Below are 26,539 nucleotides of genomic sequence, written 5' to 3'. Positions count from 1 at the left end.
AAAAGATTACTTTTTTGATAAAAAGGAGAAAGGAGTGCTTTCATCTTTGTGGTTGTAGAATTCAGACATGTATTTTTCATCCTCATTTATTTCATGTAGATTTGCAGACAGGCGATCCTGGCTTTGTGGGATCGTACGTTAAAATAACTGAACTTCAGTTGGAGCCGCATCAGTCAGTCTGTATTAGAGGTCACGCTGCGCTCGCAGCATCGATGTTTTCCTAGGTTTTTGCCTGCCTTCTATTACGTTTGCAATTTGGCACCAAATAACAATGGAGGTTGTGTGTGTTTTGGTTATTTCTGAACAAAAAGTCAATTTTTTATCTCTGAAGTTCCAGTCCTACCTTTTTCTTTGTCTGAGGTGATAGGACTCCAAAATCTAAACATACTTTATTTTTTCAGACTGATACTTTTAGTCAAACCTAATAAAAGTTGTAAAAGCCCAACAGATATGATCAAACTGTTTTACAGCTTTCTGACTCTTTGAAGACCAAACGATTCATCAGTTAATTATGTAATGTATGCAGATGTAAGAAATAATAACTTACATAACTTATGTACTGTATATAGATTGATAGAAAACATTAGAACAACAACATGACTTTGCACTGTTTTTCTATCAATGCATATCTGTTATTATAACGTATTATTAAAGTATAATATCATACTTTGGTACGTATACTTCTGCATCTTTATTACCCCATCCATACCATGCAATTATGCCTGTGCAATTACCTCTCATGTGCAATTGTTATTTATTCTGCAATATGTCACTTTACTTATCATCAACCATATCACCATGATACACAGCGTGTGTGTTTTTGACTTTTTTTGTACAAAAACGTAACCATCCACAATAAGTGAAAGGTGTACATAGTGTATCTATTTATTATTAATAATATTATTATTGTATTTTAAAGTAGAGCACAGTACTGGTTGCAGGGCAGCGGTGGCAACAACAGAGCAGAGGGAGAGACTGACATTCTTGCGGCTTAAATAGTGTGTTGTGGAGAATGACGCATGTCAAGTCAGGAGTTGCCTGCCTACACTAGCTCGCAGGTGTCGCTACATTTGTGGGATGCAGATGCATATTTTAATGCTAAAGCAGCTTTTTGAACGTAACTAGTATTCTGCACATTTGTTACAGTGAGAGCACAGTCTGTCTTCTTATGGTGTTCAGTGTCGCCGGCACAGACAGAATTTTAGTCGGTCGTACTGGTCGATATGGTGTTTTTGTATTTGTGCCTTTAAGGCCAAGTAGCAAATTCTGCAACAGGTGGAGAACTTGAAGATGATTGATGTGACGCTCTCTTGATGATCCTTGGTGTTTGTAAATTCAAATCCATTTTCATTTGATTCATATTCTAGTATATTACACAGTTCACTGACCTTCATCAAGACAGAGGCAGGCGGAAAGAATCAGTGAAAACATTACATTCAGAAAGAACACATCAAGAAGTGCAAATAAACACGTTTCCTCTTTTCATCTCTGGGCCCTTCCAAACTCACCTGTTATCTTTGTATAGTACGAGGGATCCTGTGTGTAATGGCCTCTCACCAATGGCTTGATGATTGACAGCCCGGCTGTGCCTGTAGGAGGGAGGGAGGGAGGGAGGGAGGGAGGGGAGAGTAGTTTAGAGAGGAGGAGGAGGAGGAGGAGGGGTCGACATGAGAATGGAGGAAAGAGTGAAATGGTGAGCCTGGAGGATGTAGGGGGAAGAGGAGGAGGAGAGTGTGGGAAGAAAGGAAGGAAGATAAATGATGATGGAGCAGTGGGAGGCAGAAGAGGAGGAGGAGGGAGGGGGGAGCAGCGGGAGCTTTAGATCATCTAAAGCCAGGTGCCCAGGTCTGCCTTTCACACACAGAGGGGAGGACGGGGGGAGAGGACTGTGCATTTTGCTAGTTCATACAGACCATCAGACGTGTGCAGCGAGTGATGCTTAAACCTGCAGTTAATGAGGCCGCACGTCTCCAGAGAGAGAGAGAGAGAGCGAGAGAGCAGACGAATGAGTCAGCATCCTGGAGCTGTGCTGGTGTCTGTTTGGAAATAATTGCCGACTGTTTTGAAATGCAAATATGTCTCGTATGATTGAGTATTAAGTGATGAGTCATATCTTTTCTAACATCTTTCTCTTTGTGTTTGTTTCTCTCCATCTGTCTCCACACATCCATCATCTTTCTCTCTCTCTCTCTGTGTCGGTGTCTCTCGCTCGCTCCCCCAGTCTAAGGAGTCATCGTCTGTGCTGAGCTGTGATGTCTCCCCGGACGACAAGTACATAGTGACGGGCTCCGGGGACAAGAAGGCCACGGTGTACGAGGTGGTGTACTGAGGGGCCGCCAAGAGATGGGAGGAGACAGGACGGAGGTTTTGAGGTGTTTTTATGGAAGGAGGAGGGGGCAATCAGTTGCCCTGCCAACGCCCCTGATCCTCGTTACATCAGCAACAGCAGCACCCCCGTCTTCTGACCCTCAGCCCTTATACATCACCCCCTCTCCCCCCTTTTTTTTGCTGTGATATAAGCTACTGTGGAAGCTCCCAAATGCCCCCTCCCTCCTCCCCCTTCCGTCTTTAAGCTCAAGGATGAAGCATGATAGCAAAGAGAGAGGAAGCAGCAAGATAAGAAGGACAAAGGAAAAGGGCGGTGGAGCATAAAGATAAAGTCGGGAAGCAAAAGAGGGTAAGACAAGCAGGGGGAGAGAAAGCGAGAAGGAAGAGAAATGACAGGGAGGAAGAGGAGGAGGAGGAGGGAGGCAGGGTAATTAGGGCTGTTTCCTGATTAAGAGCTCAGTGGAAGGAAGGCCCCCAGAGGAGGCGCGGAGCAGCGCTGTGGGAGCGCCAGCCAGGAGCACTGATACCACACAATCGATTCATTAGCCAGACAGTGGAAGCCTTAATGAGGCTGACGCCGCAGCTCGCTCTCCCCACAGAGAGGTGTCAGGAGCTGGGGAACGATGACGCTTCAGATATCCACACACACCGACATGAAACACAGACCTGCTCTCACACACACGCAGGAGGCGCACGTCATTGGGCAAGAGTACACACACACTCGGATACACCCCCTTGAGGTAAACGTTGGAAGAGAGAAACACACACACACACAACACACAGAGCACCCAATTAAACATTCATGGCAGCGCTCCCCGTCTCACTGCTTAATATCTATTTTATTTTGGTCTGACAAAGGCAGCATCTAATGAGCAGCCGAGTCAATGGGATTCTCCCAGGGCCCGCAGACACAAACAGAACATCAGCCGAGCTGTTCCCTCTAATTCCTCCGGATTGTTCTCCTGACACCGGGCGCTGCTCTCACTCTCATTAAAGGCACCGTCAGCTAGATGAAGAAGCAGCACGCCAACTTCACTGTAAGGCAGACAAGAGGGAAAATTAACTCCACGCAATCTCGCTATCATCAGCAGCCAAATAAGCAGCGACTCATCTGAATACTTAAAATTTTATGCAACTATTTGCTGTTTTGATTTACAAACCAGAGGAGATGACGTGTTTATGAGAATCGTTATCCCCACCTCTGCCTGCCTGCAGATACGCTACTGTGCAAAGTGCTCTAATGTGCGCTAAGCTAGCGATTGCTAATGAGAGAGATGTTATAAACCTTAAAGGAATAGTTTGAAGGTTTAAGAAATATGTTTATTTGCTTTTTTTCCTAAGATATAGAGAACATTGATACCACCTTTATATCTTTAGGCTTTAAGTCTGAAGCTACAACCACCAGCTAGCTAGCTAGCTAGCCACCTAGCTTAACACTAAAAACAGGGGGATATAGCTAGCCTGGCTCGGTCCAGATGAAACAGAGCTCACTTAATAACAGTTGTGAAGCTCGCTAAGTTACACATTTTACCTAATTTGATTAATTCATACAAACATTAAGTGTTAAAACATCATTTCACCATTTTACAAGGAGTTAGCCTATGTACTGGACTTTTCTCCATGGGCAGCAGTGACTTCCTGTTAGTGTCTGCTGGTTTCCTTGTAACTCATCCCAGCCATAAAGTAGTTAAATGGTGCGTTCCATTTGCACTCGGAAGTCGGAATGTTCGAGTTCCCACTCGGAAATTTCAACTGGAACGCCTCCTGAGGTCGGATTTCCGACTCGGAGGAACCTCACCAACCCCGACCTCATGTCTTCTTGCATCAACAGTAAATGAGAGCTGTAGTGTCAACTGTTTATTATCACTTCTGTCTTATTGGTGTTTCATTGACTCAGTCGTACTCACAGTACTGTCCAACTTCTACTTGTGGACATGTTATGGTGTTTGTATGCACAAAATACCGCATAATGTGTTGTTATCCACTGGTATTGCTAACAATGGCTAACCTGGCTAAAGCTATCCGCGCATATAGCTACTGTTTATTAGCCTTTCTGTCTTAATTGTGTCTCATTGACTGTCGTACGCACAGTACTCTCCCATTTCTGTCTGTTGTGGACCTCATATTTGCTCTGTAGTTGTCTGTATTCCAAGAGAGCAAGCACAATAACTGTTTTACTGGAGACGTCCAACTTGGTTTTCCCACTTGTTGTACTGGAACGCGGTCTACTCGGGTGTGACGTCATTCCCAGTTCTGAATTCCGACTTCTGAGGTAAATGGAACGCACCATAATAACCACCTTAGGTTATAGTACATTAACAAAAAACAATATGTTATATACTGATCTTTTTGCACGTGGTTGGATATTATTTCAAGCAACCAAGCTAGCTTTGTTCCATTGTTTCAAGTCTTTATGCTAGGCTAGGCTAACAGGCAGCTAACTGTAGCCTTACATATTCTTTACAGATGTGGGAGTGGTATCAATCTTCATCAGAAAACAAGCCAACACGTGTATTTCCCAAACGTCAAACTATTCCTTATAACGCAGCTCTTACTCTTCAGTCCTTCCTGTACTATATCTAACCCGGCAGGTAAACTGTATATCAGAGCGCTCTGCTTCTATAGAACATGCGTCACCAACGTGTAGATTAAACGGGCACATTTCAAGCTTTTCTTTTATTACTCCTTTATTACAGCATTTTTTTTATGAATAGTGATCTTGCTCGTCTTATGTAATGATATGTTTATGTATTGGGGTTGCCTATGACTGCGTTTCTGGGAGCAAACAGAAAGGGATGCATTCACACATGAAAACATACAAATCAAGCGGAGCACAGGCGGGGAAAAAAGTATTTTTCTTCTAACTTTTTTTTTCCAAACGGCGTATTTTTATCCTTGGTGATGGTTATAGACGGGGGGGGAAAACATCAGCAGTCCCATGTAAAGATAAAAAATAAAACCCTCTGTGTGGGAGAAAAAGATCCTCTGTCTTCTTTTTGTTGTTTTTGTTTTATTCCCCATTTTTCCAAAGTGGTAGTGAATGTACTATAGTCTGTTTTCAGTCTCCACTGTGCAACTAAACTCTGTTTCTGTTGAGTCTGTGGTCAGTGTACAGCAGGCGTCGGCTGAAACACGATGATACAGCTGTCGAAGAGGTCCCACTTTTTACTGCATGCTTGTTGCACTAAAGCTCCACTTCCACAGGTACAGTGATTGGTTTAACAGCCACATCTTTGCAGAGGGATGAATTCACATCACGGTATGCAATTTAGTTCAACTGTACAAAATGTTAGCAGCATTTGTCCATGTTTCTCGCTGCATTGCTCGTGCAGGATAGAAGAAGAATGAGGGACTTCTACAGTGGCTACTGTACCAGCCAGGAGTCAGAGCTCTGTACAGTTTAATGCCTTTGCCTCTTTCCCTGTCAGCTGCAGGCAGACCTAAATGATACTCCCACACACAAGCTTGTATACTACTCAGAATGACGCTGTACAATGGCTATGCATTTGGTGGTATAGCGTGATTATTTGGGACATTGTATTTGATACTCTTCTTTAACTGTCAGTATCGTCTCTCCCCCAGCCTGTGCTTTCTCCGTTCCAACAGTATGAAAACTTTTTTGTTCCGTTTTAAAGTCCATGTTTAGTTTCTCCTTTAAAAAGCCAAGGATTTTTTTTTTTATAATGCACTGTGTCTTCTTCCCTCCTGATGCGTTTCTGATGTGCTGTACAAGAAATACTATGTGTGGAAAAATAAACCAAACTTGTGTTCATCCTTTCACGCTGCTGTCGTGTCCATTTTTTTTTAACCAAAGAGCCAGTAACTAAATACTTTGTCCAGTTGAAACTGACATCCTTTCACCCATAACTCTTCCTGGACATCGCCCCCGTCCCCAAATATACTGCTCGCTGTTTATGAGGAAACAAACCTGCAAAAAGTGGAAACTTTTCACTTGTTTGCAAAACTAAAAACTTCACAAGAGCAACACTTTCACCAGTATTACACAATATGTACACAGAGGTTGTCCATTGTTCTTTCAGCACAGAGACGAACGCAACATTTAATTTGGGGTTACAACTGACCGACTGGCTTGTGATTCCTGGAGTGTGACCAGCGTCTGAGGTCTCCACTCGTATCTTTAAATACGTTTCTGACATCAAATATAGCAAGGATACTGCAGCTCATTTACACAGATTTCCATATGTGTCGAGTTTTAAAAAGATGCCGACATGTTGGACCTAAGTTTTGAACAGACATGCCAAGTATCTTACCGGCTGTGTTGTTTAATTGGCAGCTGAGATTTCCATTTATTGCATATATTGAAACGTGCTCCATCGAAATATATGAGCTTGGGTTTAAATGAGTCCCAGTGAGGCGATCTACTACATCGTACTGCAACAAGTGCAGTATGAAGCCGTTACTTTTAATCAGGGCCTAAAATCACTTCATCCAACAGTTTCAGCTGAGCACTATGGCAAATACACCGAGCAGACTTTATTCAGTGTTTTATTTGATTATAAATATTAACAGCAGTATAATTTATTTTAGAGGGTCAAAGGTCAAAGCCATGGTTTCAACCCTGCGTCAACAGAAATGTAATAAAGCTACATTATTTAGTCGCCACTTATAAGGCAAGAATCCTCGACTTCCAACGGGATATAAATACTTATTTTGTCGCAGTTAAATCTTTTTGTCTTGGCAGGAGAGTCACCATTACACACATTACCACTGAAGAACTCCCTCTAGGGTGTTATTGCTGTGATGATCCATCCCTCTGCCTTTTATCCTGCAGATCCTCGTCCACACTCGGTAGCTCAGCACAAAGGCAAAAAGCTGTCCAGCTGAATTCTATCTAAATATTCTTAAGATGTTTTTTCGGTGTTCATGGTTAAAGCAAAAATATTCAACAAATGCTTCTTTTGATTTTTATTTTTCAGTTTTAAAACATCCAAGTAAAGCCCGGCAAGAACCTCATGTGTACCATTCAAACCATCACACCTGCATCCGCTTCATTTGTTTTTTCTGGGATGATCACGAAAGACGAACACAAATGATACAGTGCCGATCACACGCTCAATCCCATCAGCTTCCTTCAAGAAAATCCACGTCACATATAACATCCTTGTTTGCCTTTAGAGAACTTTATTTACATGTCCATATATAGCAAGGTTCAAGGTTCATGATGCAGCTGTGAAAATACCTGTCTTCCTATATGTGCCCTAACAAATACAATAGAAAAAAACATTTCATGTTAAGGATGATGATGATGAAGCAGAGGCCACGTTCAAGGGAGCTCAGAGAGCACCCTGTGTGAGCCGTTTGAACAAAAGTCAGTATCTGTCCTTGGTGCCGTGGTTTTGTGTTCCAGGATGGTTTCCCAAAAAAGATCTTCAGAATAAGTTTTACTTTGTTCTTTTACAAAGAAAAAAAGAGACAAACTGTCAGGACACTTTGGAGAGAACCGAGCCCTGTTCTGTCGTCTGAACTGGAGATGATACAATCATGTTGCTGCTGAAACTTAACCAGGAGGGGGAAAAAAAGTAGCTGGAACTTCACAGCACACCATCCTGCCATCTGCCACACATCTGCTGCCCCGAGGAGCAGCCACGTGCCGCGGCCGGAGCTGGACCGGACTAGGCCAAACCAGGCCAAGCTGACCCAGGCTGGGACTTTATACACAGCACAGAATATGGAGCGTATTCCTCAGCCCTTCCTGAACCCTCCCCTCACTCCCTCCGTCCCACATCTGTCTCTTTCCACTCGATGCAGTTCGACTGTTTGCGAAAAATTCAAAGGCTAAAAAAATAAGTTTCTGCTAATTTCTTGTCACTACAGAGGTTTTATTTTGTTAAAAAAAGGGAAAAAAGGAACAAAAACAAAATTTCTTTGGAGGAATCCACAATAGCGCAGCTATAGACTAACCAGCGTTCTCAGAGCATTAAAAACAACGTTCAAAGTTTGTTTCTTTTTCCAGAGATGTGACTTTGTGCCCCCTTGCTTCTCTTGCTCTCTCATTTCTTTCACAACGTAAACAAAACAACAAAGTAGGAGTTGAGTGTCTCTTGTTTTCAATGCCACCGACGCTCTGTACAGTCATTGGTGCAGGAGGGAGCACTGGCCCCGCCCCCTGATTATTAGTTTGTGTATTTCAGCCGCTCAGAGTTCAGTAGATGACTTCATAGACTGTGGCCTTCTTGTCCCCGGAGCCGGTGACGATGAACTGATCGTCAGGGGAGATGTCACAGCTGAGGACCGACGAAGACTCCTTAGACTGAAGAGAGTCAGAGAGGAGGCCAAGTTAGCAATAATAACAGATATTTGTATCTTAAAATAACCCTCTAATATTTGAACAAGATGATGAAACACAAAGCGGAGCCTTTTATGGCCTACCTGGAATATGCTGGATCCATAAGGTGTCCGCCATGCATTCAGGAGGTTATCTTTGCCTGTGCTCACGAACCATTTACCTACAGGACGAAACACACAGCCATCGTCAGATAAAGCCTCAGGGGAGGCGAGATATGGAGAAGACTGAGAGGAAGCGTTTGTAAAGGGAGGGGGAGACGAAAAGAAAGAGACTGCAGGAGATTTGTCCTGCTTCCCTAGTCACAATATGTGTGTGTATGTGTGTGTGGGTTTGTGAGTATACTTACCGCAGTAGGCGAACTTGAGAGAGAGGACGCAGCTCTCGTGGAGGTGCAGCTGGTACTTGTCAGGTTTGGAGACGTGCAGGACTTCCACGTTACTGCTCTCCATCCCCACAGCCAGCCACTCGCCTGTCGGACAGTAGCCCAGAGAGAAGATCTGGAGAGGGAGAGGAGAGGAAGAATAGAGATGTTAGTGGGAAAGCATAAATGATCTTCGCACTCTTATTTATGGTTCATCATTACATGCGCCTGTGTGTGTGTGTGTGTGTGTGTGTGTGTGTGTGCGTGTGTACCTGCGAGGTGAAGTCGTGCTGCTGCAGCTGGCGTCCCTCTCGGAGGTCCCAGCAGCGCACCGTGTTGTCCAGCCCTCCCGTCCACAGTTTGGTGCCGTCGTTGGAGATGTCGATGCAGCTCGCTCCGTCCGTGTGGCCCTGGAACTGCCTGCAGGGACACACACATAAAACACATTCATTTTGTAGCTAATATATTACACTATAACAATCGACAGACTTTCTTGCACCACATGCTGTAGCTAATTTATCACACTAAAACAAAGCTCTTCAATTTTTGTTCAATCCTTCTTGTAGCTGGAACTGAAACAAACTAATAAATAAAATTAAGACACAGTCCGTTTACTCTCCTCTTACCTGACCGGTAAGGAAGGCCCAGACTGAAACGATTTTCTCTCCCCCTCCTTTCTTCTCTCATATTTTACATCCCTTTTCTCTCCTCTCCTTAAGAAGTTCCTGAAATGTTTCCACATCCTCCAGCCTTTCTCTCCCTCACCTTCCTCCCTCTCCCCTCTGTGCTCTCTCCTGTCTGCACTCTATTTTTGGAGGCTCATTTTCATGTGCTTTTTCTCCTTCCTCTCTCCTCTTACCTGACCAGAGTCTGGTTGTGAAGGTCCCAGACGACGATGTTGCCGTCGCTGCAGCAGGAGAAGCACACCTTGTTGTCAGGCGAGATGGCCAGAGCATAGCAAGCGGGCGCAGACGACGTCAGCTCGGCCTTGATGCGAGGAGTGGGCGTGGCCAAATCCCAGATTGACAGCGTGCTGGCCTCCCCGCCGACGATCAGGGTCCGTCCGTCAGAGAGCAGCTTGCAGGAGCGGATGTAGTTATCCCTGTTCTGATTGGACAAGATAAAAAGACAAATATAAAGATTTATATACAATAATACATGTTTAAGCCTTTTTTAATTGCTGACAAAGGCATACAAAGATGCTAAATCAAGCATGCTGCTACAGCAGCTGCTGGAGGATTTGGCTTTAGGACAACACAAAAAGTGATTCATCATCCAGAGTGAGTTTTTATGTGCAGAAAGACAAGAGCATTATTTTCGGTAGTGACGCAGGATTAGACACAAGATGGGCAACAAACTTTAAATATGAGTCCACAAACATCCATCAAAGCGTCTCCGCTCCTCCTCTAGTCTCTCACCAGACAGTCCAGCTGGGCCATGGGGCTCTTGGTTCCCGGCTGGCTGATGTCCCACACCTTGACGCAGCCCTTGCCTCCGGTGTAGACGTGACGCGTGGAGGTGCTGATGGTGACGGCGCACACCACCTCTCCGTGGTTCAGGGTGTGGATTTGACGGGCGTGGCGAGGGATTCCCGGGCCCAGCAGGGCGTCGGGGGGAAAGGGCACCGGCTGCATCTGGCCGTCTGCGCTCACGTGGAACGAGTAGGCGCTGGGAGGGGAAATAAAGAGGAGGGAAGAGAAAGGGATAAATAACAGAGATTAAAAGGCTGCAGTTAAAATATTTCATCAGATTAAGCGATTAAGGAGAAGAGAGGGCAAACATTTTCTTATTTTGTCTTCAAGGATAAAGAACACTAACACATAAGTGTTATTAAACTAAAACTAAAATCAGCTTAAAAAAGGTACAAAACACTCCTGATATCTGTATTTCAGAGCTATACTTTTGACAGACTAAGACTATGACTACAGCCTGACGTTTACAAATTATGTCTGAATGACTTAAAGATATACTGTAAGCTGCACTGCAAATATCACTAAAGTAACATTTCAATGTAATCTGCAAAAGTTAGAAAAAGTACTCCCAAAAAAATCAAGTAAAGCAGGAATGTTTTCAGAAACTCCGGTGCTTTAAGGGGGAATTCAAACCTAAAAAGTTCAGCGCTTGCTGTACATTTTGATCTAACAACATGCTGGACTCTCCAAAAGGTTCCCCCCCTACACCATCTTTCTTTGTTCATCTTTTCCTCTGGTGTTGTAATTGAAATTCGAGGAGAGCCTGAGTGCAGTTAATAACAACCAGGTGAAGATTTGAGTGATAGCAGGCAGGAAAGAGGAAACTCACGGTTTTCCGGATGCGGCTGACTGCAGGCTGGCAGGCAGCCCAGGGACCCTCATATGGGGGTGGGGAGACTCATAGCCCACCTGGAAGACAAGGTAACACCCCAGTGTAAGAAACAACAGCTCAAGAAATACAGAGAGGGGAGGAGAGGAGTTCCCTCGTAAAGACGGGTAATAAAAGAAGAATAAAAGAAGATCAGATAAAAGCCTCGATCCTCTCTGCAGGCTTTATATGCACTGGTATTAAATATGACAGTGACACTGCAGAGACAAATTATCGTCCGAGTGCTGAGCTCACCACAGGGGACCGTCCGTAACCTGCCGCAGCTGCCGCGGCTGCTGCTGCCGCGGCTCCGTTCATCTGGGGGGAGACCAAGTGCAGGCCGGCGCCGTAGCCCGCCGCCCCGGCCAGGTCCCCGTTCACCCCTGGAGGGGGCAGACCGAAAGCACCTGGGGGATATGCTCCCTGCACTGCCAGGGGGTTTCTTAGACCCAGAGCTGGAGGAAGAACAGAGGCAGGGAGAGACAAAGGCGAGTTATTTAGGTGAACAAATTATTAATTAAGGCTACAAAAACTGTTTTATCTTTAATTTTAGCACGGACCAGATTTATCTCCGTGTTTATCAAGGTGATTCCTTCAGCAGGGGAAGATAGTTGTGACTGACAGGCTGCTGCATGGAACACAGAAATGCAGGACATCCCCCCGCTGCAGCACTGGACCACTACTGACCCCTGCTGGCCACCATACCTCCCTGCAGCGAGTCAATATGTGTGTACGTGTGTGTGTGTGTGATCCTCTACATCCTCCTCTCCGTGCATGTAGCTGCATCTACAAGCGCGTACGTATGCATGCATAATGGTGTGTGTGAAGCCGAGCGGGGGCTAACAGGTGATGTGAGAAATAAAAAGGGAGAGAGAGAAAGAGATACAGCGGAATAGACGGAGGCTCATTATGAAGCAGCTCACAGTCACAGTCCATCACCTTCCCTAATCTTTCCATTTAAAAAAGTGAGGCCGCTGAATATTTTTGCCCACAGCTGCTTATTAAGTCCAGATGGTGGTGGGTGGTGGGGAGCTGGCTGACACCCATACCAACTACTGCGGCCTGTGATAGAATCACCGCATAAAACAAGGCTGGTGCAGGCTGGAAACTCCTCTCTGCAAAGGTAGATTTTATACCCAGTCTTTGTGCAGGGAGTTTGTGGCACTGAGAGGAGGGATGGATACATTTGTTTCATGAGTCTTTTCACTGATAAAGATTTGTCGTTTCACTTGACACCAACCTTAGGCCTTCTCAAGCTCAGTGCCTTTGAAGATAAGGTTTTGTTCCTTAGGGGATACAAGAGAGATCGTGGGATGTTCTTACCGAGGTCGACGCCAGGCTTGCCAGGGACAGGCCGGAACTGCGGAGGTCCGCTGGGTCCTGGAGTGTTGGACTCCTGAGACATGGGGGTCCCTGGCTTCATACCTGGAGTGCTGGACTTCTCCCTCTGGATGAGCAGAGAAAAAAGGGAAATGTGTGAAAATAAATTAAGACAGGGGTTAAGGGGTTTATAAACACAGCTAGAAAAACAGCTTTAAAGTGAAGGACGGAGCCAGCCTGGGAGGAACAACGAAAAGACAAGAACTATTGACTAAAAAAAACCCCAGCAGAACAGTGTGAGCTGACAGCATGGAAACACTGATGTCCTGTCCTGAAATACACCATGTGTTCTCTATACAGCAGCTGCGTGCACGTGTCAATAACACCACAAAAATGATTCACATATTTGCCTTCTTGTGGCCCAATAAACATCATGTGTGGGTTCATACAGATTTCTACCTGTGGGGGCTCTTTGCCACGAGACGGGGAGGTGGCGCTGCTGGAGGAGGCCAGGGAGGTGGGGCTGGCCTGCGGGGGGCCCTCCTTACGGGACGGGGGCATCTTGTCCAGGCCGTTTTCCCTGGATGAGTAAGACTGCACGCTGCGGGGGGACGACGGGTCCTGGATATCAAAACACAGAAAACTTTATGAGGCAAGACAGATATTTACAAGTAACCATGATTCATTCCTTCGTTCTTCTGTGATTCAGAGATCACCGGGAAACCAATCAGTGGGGTTTTCTGAGCTTGTTCAGCCATGATATGTTCGCAGTGTTGCACAGAACAAGGACAGTTTATTTCAGGACGTAATTGCTGATTAAAAATTGGCCCCTGATAATTGTTCCCTTTGAGAAAACTGCTACCCTTTAACTTCTCAAGACAAACTTTTCTGTTATACGTTTATCACTTTCAGACTCATTGCAATAAATGTCAAATTAATGACTTCCTGCAGCCAGCAGAGTTTTCCGAACACGACCCAACACAGGATTGTAAAAGCTTTCAGGTGCTTAGTGTTCCCTCAGTTACTGCTGTATGGTGAACAACTTGTGTATTCATTTGGATGTAACGATAAGAAAAAGATCCATAAAACCTCTAAAGTCATTCCTACAGAATTACACTTAGAGGTGTAGTTACAATAAAGTGCAGTCGAGTGTGTGTTGCATGTACTTTATGGTTATGTATGTTGTGAAATAAGGGCAGGCAGAGGAGGGGGAGAGAGGGGGGCTATTATTGTTATTATGATTATTATTCAGATGCTCCTGCTGGGTGTGTTTACATGATGTATGCAGATGAAAGCGATGAAGAGAGGCCGACAGAGGCCGGCGGCCGCCTACTAACCTCATCCACCACCAAATTATCATCACTCTTATCCGCGTCGCTGCCCTGTGAGAGGAGAGAGAGAGCGGGAGATTAGATGTTCCTGCTCTGCTGTGTGATGTATGGAGATTACATGTAGAAATATACAACACACAGGAAGTCAAAGACAAACAGAGGCGAGTGCAACCGTTTGAAGAACTTTTATAAAACAAGTTTTGTGGCTTTAACTTACGGGGCTACAAACAGAGGAAAATTAAATATCTTATCTTGACTTATTATTGCTTGAGATGAGATTGCCCTGAGTTAATACAGCGGACAGTAGAGATGTAATTAATTTTAGATGTTTAACTTGGAGAGGTGAAATCCTCCAAGGCGCCGCTGATTTTAATATTGCAGGTCTTTGGAACAAAGCGGTAATATGAAGATTTCAAAGATTCCCTAACAAAGCTTTATATATCTGTTTCTACACATTAACACAAACACAGAGTGAATATTTCCATTAGCTCACTATAGGTCACCGTCAGACGTGAAAGTAAGGAATTACAAGTACTCACGTTACTGTAACTGAGTAGCTTTTTGGTGTGCTTGTACTTTCGAGTATTTTTCGCACTGGTATTAAATATGTATAAGTCAGTAATTTTCCTTTAAATTAAAGTTTTAAAGTAATCAGCTACATTTGTAAAATGTAAATAATTGTAAAATATTTATCTAAGGATATTGCGAGCTAGAAAGAAAAACTGACTTGGACCAGACACCAATCAAATGCGTCAATCAAAAACAGGCCACTCAGGTAAAAGTGTCGTGCATCGGGACAAAACAGCGGTGCAGGTTCATTTTCGAGTCTGAAGCAAAGAAGACCTGCAGCTACTAACCCGACGCATAACGTGAGTGAGCCATGAATGGGACAGAAGAGAGTTCAGATGAAATACCACCTTTGACCTTTTGTTTAACCAGAAACAGCCCTTAGATCGCTCTTTTCAAAGCCACCAGACTCCATTAACAAAAACAGTCATTTTACCTGGCAGAACATGGGAGTTGCTGGTGTACCGCTGCCTCGTTACACGTTGTAACACGTTAGTTGGGAACCGAACGAACCCTTTAAAACACCACAAACCAACACAAACAAACTATCCGATCGAGGCAGCGGTACACCATCAGCAACTCCCGTGTCCTGCGAGGTAAAAATGACTGTTTTTGTCAATGGAGTCTGGTGGCTATGAAGAGAGAGATATAACTGCTGTTTCTGGTTAAACAAAGGATCTTATTCTTTGACAAAAGGTCTGTCTCTCACCAAAACATGTAAACATAGAGCCCAGGTTTGCATTTGCATAGGATGCATGTGTCAGGTAACCATGGCAACATTTGTATATCATAAAAATGAGCGGGATGGGAAATGAACTAAATAACTTTTACTTTAAGTACTTTTTAAGTGAGCTACTTTTTACTTTTACTTGAGTATTTAAGTACTTTACTTTTACTAGAGTACAATTTCAGTCAATTAACAGAACTTCTACTCGAGTGGAATATCTCAGTACTCTTTACACCTCTGTTCACCGTACACACAGCACAGGTCTTCTCTGCAAACGTCTGGCAGAGTTATGAGAAACTTCCCTCCAGTTACTGAAACATTTAACAGTGTTATGAAAGAGCCTCACATAGTCTGTCATGAACTCCTTCTCATCAGCTTTCCTCTTCTTGCCGTTGCTGAGGTAGTCTGCCGAGCGACCCTTATCCCCGTTGGACAGAGAGCTCTGCAGAGAGGGGGAGAGCGGAGGGGCGAGGAGGGGTTAGATTGAATTGAGAAAAGAGGAAGCAAAGAGAGCAAAGAGCAAAGAGGACGAGTGCAAGGGGGGCACAGAGGGGAAGAGAGGAAGGAAGAGGGGAGAGGAGGAAGTGAGGGCAGAGAGGGAGGAAGAGGGCGATAATGAGGTGAGAGGGACTGCATAAATCATGTCTGGCTCATAAGCTTCAGAGACGAATGTGAGAGAATATCAGCGGGCATCGATCGGTCGGCTCACTGAAGGAGTGAGAGGACGAGAGCGAATTCTGCAAGTTTTCTTTAAGGCCGCTGCCGGAGCGCGCTTTGCCACTGAAGCAGGATATTTTCAAACAGTAATGTCATAATGATGATGGAGTGAGAAATAATGTGCTGTCTCACGAGGTCCAGCATCAGTGACGGAATAAAATAATAAAAGCCAAAGGAAACAAAAAGTAAGAAACTGAGATGTTTTTATCCTGATTTTAAAGCGGAGACGTAATCGAAGCTGTCACAGTTTGTGATTAGAGTTCAACGAGTGGAAAAGGTCAACGCAAAGTTAAATCTTAATGTCAGCTTTGTTTTACAAAGTACAAGCACAAGTGTGTTGTTACTGCTAATGAAAGCCAGATTGTTTTTAAAGGGTCACGAGGTAATTTTTGAATAAGTTGCTAATATGGATGCACGATATTATCGGCATGTTATCAGCATCAGCAGATATGTCATTTTCCTGCCGATATTTTCCATCTCAAAAAAAAGGGAAAAAAAAGAAAATCTTACATACAAATAAATATGGCATTTATGTTATTTCTGCACCTGCCAGTGGGCCACTACAATAAGAGTAGGCATGAAATCAGTTCCACTACAGGGGAGACTTCATGTTCTCTGCAATTAGGTGGAAAAAACATGTGCTAATATATCGGTACTGAAATTGGCAATCGGCGAAAAGCTTTGGAAAATATCGGCATATCGGATATCAGCAAAAAATCCAGTATCGTGCATCCCTAGTTGCTAATAGTTCCTTTGTGTTTCCAGGGAAGAAGTGGTTTTTATTAAAGAGACAATACAGCGTGTAACAATGTAAAATGTGTCTGGACGCATCAACAACATAAATACATATTTTATTAATATCTGTTCAGGTTAAAATAAAGCACTGTACTTGAGGGAATGAACATTTCTTTCTGCGTGTCAAATACAATATACAGTAATAACCTGTTAACTAGTCCACCACCAGTTCATATGTTTATATTTCTATCTTATTCATGCCACTCCTTTGAAACTGTAGGATCTAGGACTTCTAGGAAACACAAAGATTGCTGAACAAATATGTGAACAGGTGTGAGTGTACTTGATGTAAGTTGGTATTAATTTGTACTCACTGGTCCGGCTTCGCGGTCTGCTCGTTCCAGCAGGAGCACCAAACACGTCCAGGTACGGGACCACAGCAGAGCCGGGGGCAGATAAGGACGCACACATTAATGCAAGTTTATCTACTATCACTTCACATCACTCTGCAGCTGATGACTCAGAGGAAAAAGATCCCAGAGGAGTGTTATTATCAACAAAACTCCTCTCCCTGCCAAAGTAAAGCCAATCATCAGGATCCATCGAGCCAAGCTTCAGTGTTTACTCTTCTCCCGTCTCAGCGAGACGGATTCATTTCTAAGAACGTGATCCAACTTTAGTCCCAGCTCTAAACTCAGCTGCAGCTTTACAGCTTTTTTTTTTAAGAGAAACACAAACTGACAGAAAATAAGTAAACAAGCGTGACTGAAAGTGTTCCTGTACCTCTGTGATGCTCTGCAGCGGCGGCGGCAGCGGCTGCTGCCTCTAGGTGTGCTCTCTCATCTTTGGCAGCCAGCTGGGCCCCCAGAGCCCCCGACAGAGCCAGCAGACCGGATCCTCCGCCGAGCGCCAGGCCGGGGTGGGCCAGTCCTGATGGGTGTGGGCCCATTGGCAAACCCTGGGCATGCTGGGAGAGGTGCTGCGCCTGAAGCTGTTGCTGTAGAGAGGAAGGATAGAGGAGGGAACATAACGAGAGAGGAGACAGAACAAAGAAAGATCTGGGTGACTTACAAGCACTTGAAGACGTGGCTCACCAGGAAGTGACCAAGAGGAGGAAATGAGGAAGGTGCGACGTGCACGAGTGTCGGAGGAGAAATGCTAGGGTCAAGGCAGTGGCTCTTTAGGGAGGGAAGCTCTGCGGCTAAACCAGCGTGATGGGGAATTAGGAGACTAAAACAGAAATATATTTTAATTCTCCATAACTAAGAGTTACATTTTTCATATTTGGAAAAATGATATGGATCAATTTGTGATGCTGTTCAGGTACCTGATAAGGCCACTTGAATTTAAACATCTTAAACCAATTTATCATAGATATTTATTGTAAAATAAACATCTTAATCCCTCTTAAAAAAAATATGATCTGATAATCTGTGGATTTTAGAGTGGGCCAAAAAAAATGTGCCTCAATAAAAGCAAAAAGAAAAGGAGGGAATATAAATCAATGGGAGGATAAGGTACACACGCTATGAGGCAGAGGGGGGAGCCCACGTACCCCTATCGAAGCATTTAGCTCCCCCATGGTCACCTGTTTGGCGCGCTCCATGGCCTGGACCACCTGCTGTTGGTGCTGTGGAACAAAAGAATTTAATGTATTAATAATCAGACTTTTTCCCTCTTTAAAGTCAATCAATATTCATGGTGTGTAATATTTCTTAATGAGTATGAAAACAGCATAAATGAAATACACTTTTTTTTCCAGTCAGGTAAAAGATGCAAACAAATCGGTGGACGAGGAATGTGCTTTAAAGTTGTGTCCGTCTGCAGCTCTGAGTGTGTGCGTGAGTGATTGCCTGTTGTATGAATGCATGTGCACGCCTTGTGTGAGGGCTGCTGTCAGACCGGGGGGGGGGGGGGGGGGGGTAGATGCAGTACAGTGTGTGTGTGCCGTGTGTGTGGTGTATATCACCTCCTGCGACAGGAATGGGATGAGTTGAGCACAGATCACGTTCAACCGCTTGGCAATCTCCGTCTGCAAGAAAAAAAGAAAAGATACTGTTGCTCTGATGAATAAACACACACACATACATACACACACACACACACACACACACACACACACACACACACACACACACACACACACACAAAGCCAAGATTAAGCTCGAACAGAAACTAAAACACACACTCATAAAGGTTACACACACACACACACACACACACACACACACGCACACAGACGCACACAGACGCACACAGACTCACAGCGTGGCCTGCTTCTCCCAGGGCCAGTGTGGTAAATATTTCAGCTGCTTACATTTGGTCCATGCAAATGGAAACTCTGCCAGGGAGTTTGGCTAAAATATTCATGGACAGCATCTGCTGCGGCCTCAGCCAGCCCACACAGAGAGAGTGTGTGTGTGTGTGTGTGTGTGTGTGTGTGTGTGTGTGTGTGTGTGTGTGTGTGTGTGTGTGTGTGTATGCGCGTGTTTGATGGATAAAAGATGCTAGATTCCCCATCTTTTCTCTCTGTATGTACGTGTGTGTGCGCGCGTGTGTGTGTGTGTGTGTGTGTGTTTGCATTTTGCATGCTTGAGTGTGTGTGTATGTTTCCTGCTGGGGGTCAGGGATTCTTGCTGTGGGTGTGTGTCTGTCTCGATCTGCTCTGCTACACTGCCAACAGCAAACTCTTCCTCCCCCCTCTCTCCGTCTCCTCCTCCCCCCTCCTCCTCATCATCATCTCTCTTTCCGTCTCTCTCTCCTCCTGTCCATCTTTCCTCCCATCTTACTCCATGTATCGCTCTTTCCATCCATCTTTCATTTCTCCCATCCCCACGTTAGAGCAGAAATCAGTGTTAAAATCGCTGCTGTCATGTGATGTCTACACACACGCACACACACACGCACACACACACATTTAGCGGCAGGCCCAACAAGGCCGTTAGGGCCAGTAATGATATGCATGCAGAGATCATGACAACATCATTATGGCCGCAGGCTGTTTGTCTTGTTGACAGATAGACTTGGCTGTGTGTGTATGTGTGTGTGTGCGCGTGTGTGTGTGTTACAGAGAGAGAGAATGCATGTACATGTGTGTGTGTATTTATGTGTACACACACTCTCCCCACCCCATTCTCTCTCTTAAGTGATTTATTGATGCCGGACTGAACTTCCACCCCCTCCTTTTTCTCGCTCTTCCTCTCTCATACTCACTCGCTCTCATTCCTCTCCCTTGCCCACATCTCTCCCTCCCTCCCTCCCTCCCTCCCCCCGCTCTCCATTTTTCAGCCAAGCAGTGTGCCCCCCTTCCCTCCCTCCTCTCCCTCCATCCTCTGAATCCATCACCCCCCACCCCAAGGGAGACACAATGATTTCTTGTTAGAGAACTCCAACTACTAAATGACATCTTCAGGAGAGAGAGAGAGAGAAAGGGAGAGAACACGAGCAATCGAGAGGAGGAGGATAAAGAGGGAAGGACAAAATGGGAGAGGGGAAATGAAAAGAGGAGGCGGAGGAAGGAGAGGAGGTGGAGGAGGAGGAAAAGGGCAGATTGGGTTGAGGGAATGACAGCCAATGAACGAAGGATGTGGGAGTGAGAGGAGAAATAGAGAGAGAGAAGAAACAGAAGGAAGGCGGGGGAGGAAAAACCGAGATTGGGGGGGTGGTGGAGTGGCAGCGGCGGCACGACAAAAGCGAAGCGAGTGAGATGGCGAAATGAACGAAGAGAGAGAGAGAAAGGGAGAGTAGACGGCAGGAAGGCAGTGACCTGATTTAAAGTGAAATTCAGCATGGACTGTATGTCTGCAAGGAGGCAGAGGTGGAGGGAGGGAGGGAGGGATGGAGGGAGGGAGGGGGCGAGAAGAAGAAAAAACAGAGGAGATAAAGAGAGAGAAAGAGAAATAAATGGGAAGGGAGGGAGACAGAGACAGGGATGGAGAAGAAATGGAGATTAAGGGAGGGGAGCATTAAAAAAGACAAAGTAAGACAGCGATTGAAGGGGAAGGAGAAAAGAAAGAGGGATGGGGGACAGAGGAGCAGGAGGAGGAGGATGAAGGGGGGGGGGGCGGCACAGAGGCAGTAAGAGACAGGGATTTATGACGGGTGAGAGGGGAAGCTGTTCTGGAGGCTCGGAGAAGGGCAGAGTATTCTCATCTGTGTGTCTGTGGTGCAGAAATGAATTCTGTTTGTGGATCCTATTAACGCCTCCACAGCATACGGCTGCTATAGAGGTCCATCAGAGGGAGCGCTGACATTACAGTGGTGGAGAGACACAGGCGACAAGAGAGAGAGAGAGAAAGAGAGACATGGACAGACTTTTAAAAATGTTAGTTTGACTGGAGCTGACTGCAGGCACTGATAATTGTTCAAGAAAATAATGCAAGGTTTGAAGAGTGTGGGGCAGGAGGGATGAGAGAGGGGGCGAGAAACATATGAGGTCAAAACACACCCGGCGTTCTTGCTTAGTGGGAAAGGCTGCAATTGGCATTCAGACCCGGGTCAAATGACTCTGCAGTAGACCCCGGTAATTATCGCCTCGGCTCCGATCTGACACGCATTGAAGTTCTGGCCGTGAGGTGAGAGAGCTTCTTCTGATTTGAGGGGAAGTTTGTTGTTCACCCCTGTTTCCGGTGCGTTTGTGACGTCAGACGGTGACGCAGCAGAAACGAGACCAAAAGGAGGATACTCCACTGGCAATGGGAAAAGAGACAGTCGGCATCTATAAGCGGGTCTTCCCTGGGTCTGAAAAACCTGCGTCAACACGCTTGTTTTGGTGGGAAAGGGTTAATAGACAGACATGCAGGAAGACAGAGAGAGAGACAGAGCTTGAATTTGAGACCAGGAGCTCACTCACCTGTTTGTGCATTTCGATGTTAAGGCCGTAGGACATCTCGTAGTACTGAAACACAGCAGGACATCAATGAATGCACATGATGGTACAGAAACAGGAATATGCAGGAGGCTGGGGCTTATTTTCTATCATAATCACTTTATTCTGAGAGCCTGAATGAGAAATGCAGACCTCGTGTAATAAAAACAAAGTCATTAATTATGAATCCAAACTGGATACAAACTGAAAACACAAGTTATTTCAGCGTCTGCAAACACCGTCTTCTGAATGAAACATTTTAAAGATCACTAGATCACCTGACAGACACCAAAAACCCATCAATAAATCATCTAGATTTTGCATCCCTGCAGCTAAATGTAATAAAATTAGGACGTGTAGTTTGATTTTATCTGCACAAAGAGAAAAAAGATAAATTAATAAACAAAGAGAAAATCTGTTTTTCCTCAACAAAAGCTCCAAACCAGCAACGACTTATTCCTTTAGTTAATCCCACACACATGCTGCCTAAAACACCAAACATGTTTAAATCTGGGGCTTAAAGTAGTCGCCAACAAATACAACATTACGCGCTGTTTGATAAAAGTTTTCTAGGAAACTGCTGTGCCTCGCTGTTACTGAGCTTTTGTAGAGATAAAACTATATGTTTGTGACCTGTTTTTAAAAGATTAATGTCCGCAGAACAGAAGAGGCTTATGGGGCTGAGAGCTGCAGACAGGAAGTCACAACGTATTAAAAAACATATTGTTGTTGTTTATAGTTTTTACTGGATTCGTTGAAAATAAAAAATGTTTTTGTTCAGCCTTATTTCAGTCTAGCAGCAAAGAAAACTTGCCAGACTTACAACATACATAACTTACAATTACAGCCATAAATGTAACTGATGTTGGACACAGTTCAGTCACTGTTTTTACTAAAATAAATCCAGCAGCGCGAGTCCTGAACCTCTCACAGAGCTATCCTTCAGCTTCAGATGATAGCAGCCCTCGTACATGCACTCTGAAGTGCCCATAAAAAAGCACACAGCCGCTAATTTCACCTTGACTCTGCTGAAAGTCAATGGCACTAAAATGACCCTGAGGCGAGTTTTTCAGGAGCCAGAAATCGGACGCGAGGCAGCAAAATTGTCGCCCGGGCAGAGGAAGGTGACAGACTATTGCAATAATCATGTCTAATGTGAGCTATTTGACCCTGACTCTTCCCGCAAAGTACAAAGAGCTGCGAGGAACGCACGAGGAAATGAATGCCAGCAAGAGAGAGAGAGGGGGACAGGTGAGGATCTCTCTCTTCCGCTCTGCCTCCCTCTCTCTCTCTCTCTCCACCTTCAGAGATGGATGGAGGAGGGAACATTTTAAAGTCAGATGCCTCCAAAAGTGACAGGCTGACATTTGCTTTTCAGTGTGACTGCTTGTGGAGAGTGGAGATTGGCAGTTAGGCAGCCGGAGCAGGCTGGCAGGATGGGGAGGAGATGGCAGGGGTCCTCTCTCTCCAGACATCTTTCCTGGCAGTTAGTAAGCGTGTGTGTGTGTGTGTGTGTGTGTGTGTGCGCATGTGTGTGTGTTTGTAGCCTGCCACTACATAGGTGTATATCCATGCGCATGTTTCCCTGGGAGTGTGTGCGTTTTTCTCTGTGTGCCACCATAAAAGACGCCTTTCCTGGCAGCTGGCAGCTCTGCTTGGCAGTCGGTGTGCCAAGTTGCGCCTGTTGCTTAGCAACATCCAAACTCATCCAAAACCAAATCATCAGCCAGGAAAGGAGACCTGGCCTGTGCTCGATGCCAAATAACCCCCTCCACCCCATCACCAAGACTTCAATCCCCCCACAAGTCCCCCCTCTGCGCCAAGATTGCCACGTAGCCTTTTTTTGGCAGCACACACTCAGTCAGCTGTGGGTGTTTTTCTGATCACAGGTAAGTCAGAGCTGCTGGTGCAGACATAAAAACAAAGAAAGACAAAGAGTTAAAGCCTTTGTCAAGAAAAAGACTGCTAATCAAGTATAACAACAAATATTCACACAGTGCTGATTGAACAGCACCAGCGCTGAAGTATTGAGACCTGAAGCACATTAATGCTTCTGTGCTTCGTTTGTTTGTTTGATTTGAAGAAGAGTTCTGGGACTCAGACTGTTCTTACATGCTTACTTCTAAAAGGTCCTCTGCGCTCAGTGAACATGCAAAAGCTTCAAACTTACAACGATTTTGGAAAATCAAGCAGCGGTGTCAGAGAACACGTCACATGATCACTGTAACCTCCAATAGAGCAGAGATACGGGATGACTGACAGCTGGTGACAAGGCAGTAAAACATCTATAACTCCGCACAGCTCTGAGGGTAGAGCACAGTGCTGCAACGAAACGTCTCTCCATCAGTAACTCAAATATTATCTTCATTTACAGGTGAATCCTTTGATCTTTTGAATACAAGATTACACACTCAGGTTTCTGAAGTCCAGAGTTAAGCAGAGTTCAGCAGCAACTCTGCCAAACCCAACATTCAATAGGTTACCTGTAAGTTACATCTACAAATATAACAGAGATATTCAGTACCAACACTGCCCTAGTGTTTGGTACAGTATCTCTAACACTAGTGTCCCTATGCGGTTTGGCGGTGTTTTGGCACCCCAGCCCGCTGCCAGAGTATGTTTGCTTTTTTTTTAACTACAGCGCGTCCCCTAGACGGTAAAACATTATTGACATGAGTGAACACAGCATGAGCGGTGCGAGTTTCTTATAAGTTCGTCTCCTTATTTGTTGAAATTAAATCCGCGGTGACGAGCTAGCTGTTGTTGTAGCGGCTGAACTAGCACGTCACAAGACTGCACACAGGCTCGTCTGCGCCGATTAGATGCACAGAGGGTTGAAACAGCAGCGCTCTGACAGCAAGGTTTCTTTTGCGGATGACTGTGATTTTTAAAACTACTTTGTTGTTCACAATGTATTGTTTTATATGGAAAGATGAGGTGCGTCCCTGAGACGTGTGGATAGTGAATTTACTGATTTTAATGCGCCAGAGACGCTGGATGGTTACCTAGCAACATCACTCATGGTGATGAGTCATTTGGTCGACCCCGCGGTTGGCGTCACATAACTATTATATTATTGCGGTCATGCAGCTACCGTCACAGCCCTACCGTACACGATGCAAAGCATTATTAAACTTGAATAATTCCTTTAACATTTGTTAAATGCTCCATTTTCACTCTAATTAAAATCAGAGGAGCACACAAGCTCCTTCAGACACAAAAGCTACTCAAAATTAATTCAGTTAATTTGCATTTATTCCATCTGTGCAACAGGAACACACAAAGGCAAGAAAATATGAGCACTGTTTTAAATTGTTCAATACTACAACTAAGTTTCTGAATGAAGTAGTTCAAACAATAAAGAGGAGTCTGAATCGGAGCAGACATTGGGGAGCTTTCAGCACTTGGCAGTTTGATATATTATTTGATGCATGGACAGTATGAGGTTCTTTACACGGCTATAGACACATGTGGATCAGCAGAGCGGCCCTGGAGTTAAAAAAAAAAACACCAGCAAAGAGAAGAAACAGGATTACACGCCCATGTAAGTGCTGTTTATTCTGCAGGCCTATAATATATGTGTGTGCGTGTGTGTGTGTGTGTGTGTGTGTGTGTGTGTGTGTGTGTGTGGTCTCGCATGTGGTTTTTGGTGGGTGTTGTTTGGCAGCTGTTAGCAGATGAAAGGGATTCAGCGGACTTGGCACTGCCACTTGTTATGAGTGAATGTGCAGAGACATGGCCTGCGTGTGTGTGTGTGTGTGTGTGTGCGTCTCACCATAACGTAGTGTCTCTGGATCTCCGTCTTCTCTGTAGCTAGTTTCTCACATTCCATTTTCAAACTGCAAACACAGAAAACAAGACAGAAAAAGACAAAGTGAGTTTTGATGTGTATCATAACCCGAATAAAAATACACAATGCAATTAGCAACATGACAACAAATTACTCCCTTCTCCCTCACTCTCTCCGTCACCCCCCCTCTCCCCTCCCTCCCTGCCTCTCTCTCACACTCAGTGGGGGAGGAGGGAGCAGGGTGACTGGGGTGCTGACAGCCCATTATCACCTCAGAGCAGAGCAGAAATAGACGAAGTCACGCTCGGAGCCTGAAACGCAGCCAAGACTGCAGGCAGGCACATCCAAGGTGTCTCTCTTTCTCTCTGGACAATTTTCAATCTACTCCTGTGCCCTCCACTCCTCCTCATTTTGTTGCTTCCCCAATTACCAGCCGGCCCCGTCTGTCTCTCTGTCTGTCTGTCTGTCCGCTCCCCCTTCTTTCACCTTCGACAGCACACTTTGCCAAGTTTGTCTGAAGTCGAAGCTTCTGCATTAAGTGGGTCAGAAGGGCCAGCTCTGTCCGGAAATGTAATAAATCTGCCTCACGTCTTCCTTCTTACGCTCAGGACACGACCCGTGTCTGTGGCTCAGTCTGTCGGCATGTCAGGCTGCCACAGCTACAGCCAGGCCTGTGGAAACACACACACACACCTCGACGTGATGGCAGCCAAACACCTCTCCCATGTGTCCTATAACTCTGTCTGTCCTCCGTGTCTGCACGTCTCTCCTCCCTAAAACTGTCCCTGGTGTCCTCTAAAACTGGATAACGCCGATGGCTGAGTTTGCATGCTCACATACACACAAACTTCCTCTTCTAAATGTGTGTGTGTGTGTCAGGTCCAATCACACACACACCTCCCTTGTTACTTCTGCAGCTCACCCTCCATCTCCCTCGCCCCACCTCTCCAGAGACGTAGTATATTTTGGGCCTTCGGCAGTTTATGCAGACATGTTTGCGGGCGGCAGATATATTGATAGGGGGGATGTGGTGCGGTGTAGTGAGGTGGGACGCTGGAGGTGGGTGGATGAGGTGGTGGTGGTGTGAGAGTCGTTTGGCGAAGGAAAATTAGAATATGATTAATACCGCAACATTACCCCCAGCCGCAA

General features: G+C 45.2%; 2 protein-coding genes across 4 annotated transcripts in view; one reads left to right on the top strand and one right to left on the bottom strand.

Moving 5' to 3' along the window:
- tle2b (TLE family member 2, transcriptional corepressor b) overlaps positions 1-6,108 on the top strand; it is an 81,782-nt gene extending 75,674 nt beyond the window's left edge. For both annotated transcript variants that reach the window (XM_069679310.1, XM_069679309.1), the window contains exon 20: positions 2,222-6,108. In XM_069679310.1, the coding sequence (XP_069535411.1) occupies positions 2,222-2,329 (108 nt within the window). In that variant the 3' untranslated portion in view covers positions 2,330-6,108. The remainder of the gene's footprint in view (positions 1-2,221) is intronic.
- Positions 6,109-7,239: 1,131 nt separating this feature from the next.
- tle2a (TLE family member 2, transcriptional corepressor a) overlaps positions 7,240-26,539 on the bottom strand; it is a 42,910-nt gene continuing 23,610 nt past the window's right edge. Inside the window, exons 3-20 of one of the 2 annotated variants that reach the window (XM_069679417.1) lie at positions 25,376-25,439; positions 21,586-21,630; positions 18,703-18,765; positions 18,289-18,363; positions 17,517-17,730; positions 17,108-17,124; positions 15,628-15,723; positions 13,994-14,038; positions 13,116-13,277; positions 12,660-12,783; positions 11,592-11,791; positions 11,298-11,377; positions 10,415-10,664; positions 9,856-10,103; positions 9,269-9,416; positions 8,982-9,132; positions 8,719-8,795; positions 7,240-8,599 (exon numbers count right to left, since the gene is read on the bottom strand). In XM_069679417.1, coding sequence (XP_069535518.1) covers positions 8,492-8,599; positions 8,719-8,795; positions 8,982-9,132; positions 9,269-9,416; positions 9,856-10,103; positions 10,415-10,664; positions 11,298-11,377; positions 11,592-11,791; positions 12,660-12,783; positions 13,116-13,277; positions 13,994-14,038; positions 15,628-15,723; positions 17,108-17,124; positions 17,517-17,730; positions 18,289-18,363; positions 18,703-18,765; positions 21,586-21,630; positions 25,376-25,439 — 2,167 coding nt within the window. In that variant the 3' untranslated portion in view covers positions 7,240-8,491. The remainder of the gene's footprint in view (positions 8,600-8,718; positions 8,796-8,981; positions 9,133-9,268; positions 9,417-9,855; positions 10,104-10,414; positions 10,665-11,297; positions 11,378-11,591; positions 11,792-12,659; positions 12,784-13,115; positions 13,278-13,993; positions 14,039-15,627; positions 15,724-17,107; positions 17,125-17,516; positions 17,731-18,288; positions 18,364-18,702; positions 18,766-21,585; positions 21,631-25,375; positions 25,440-26,539) is intronic. The other variant, XM_069679418.1, reaches the window with a different exon arrangement.

This window comes from Semicossyphus pulcher, unplaced genomic scaffold (genome assembly GCF_022749685.1).
Source record: "Semicossyphus pulcher isolate SPU_LCO1_2020_fin unplaced genomic scaffold, fSemPul1.0.p SCAF_4, whole genome shotgun sequence".
NCBI lineage: Eukaryota > Metazoa > Chordata > Actinopteri > Labriformes > Labridae > Semicossyphus > Semicossyphus pulcher.
This window is presented reverse-complemented; position numbering and strand designations above follow the sequence as displayed.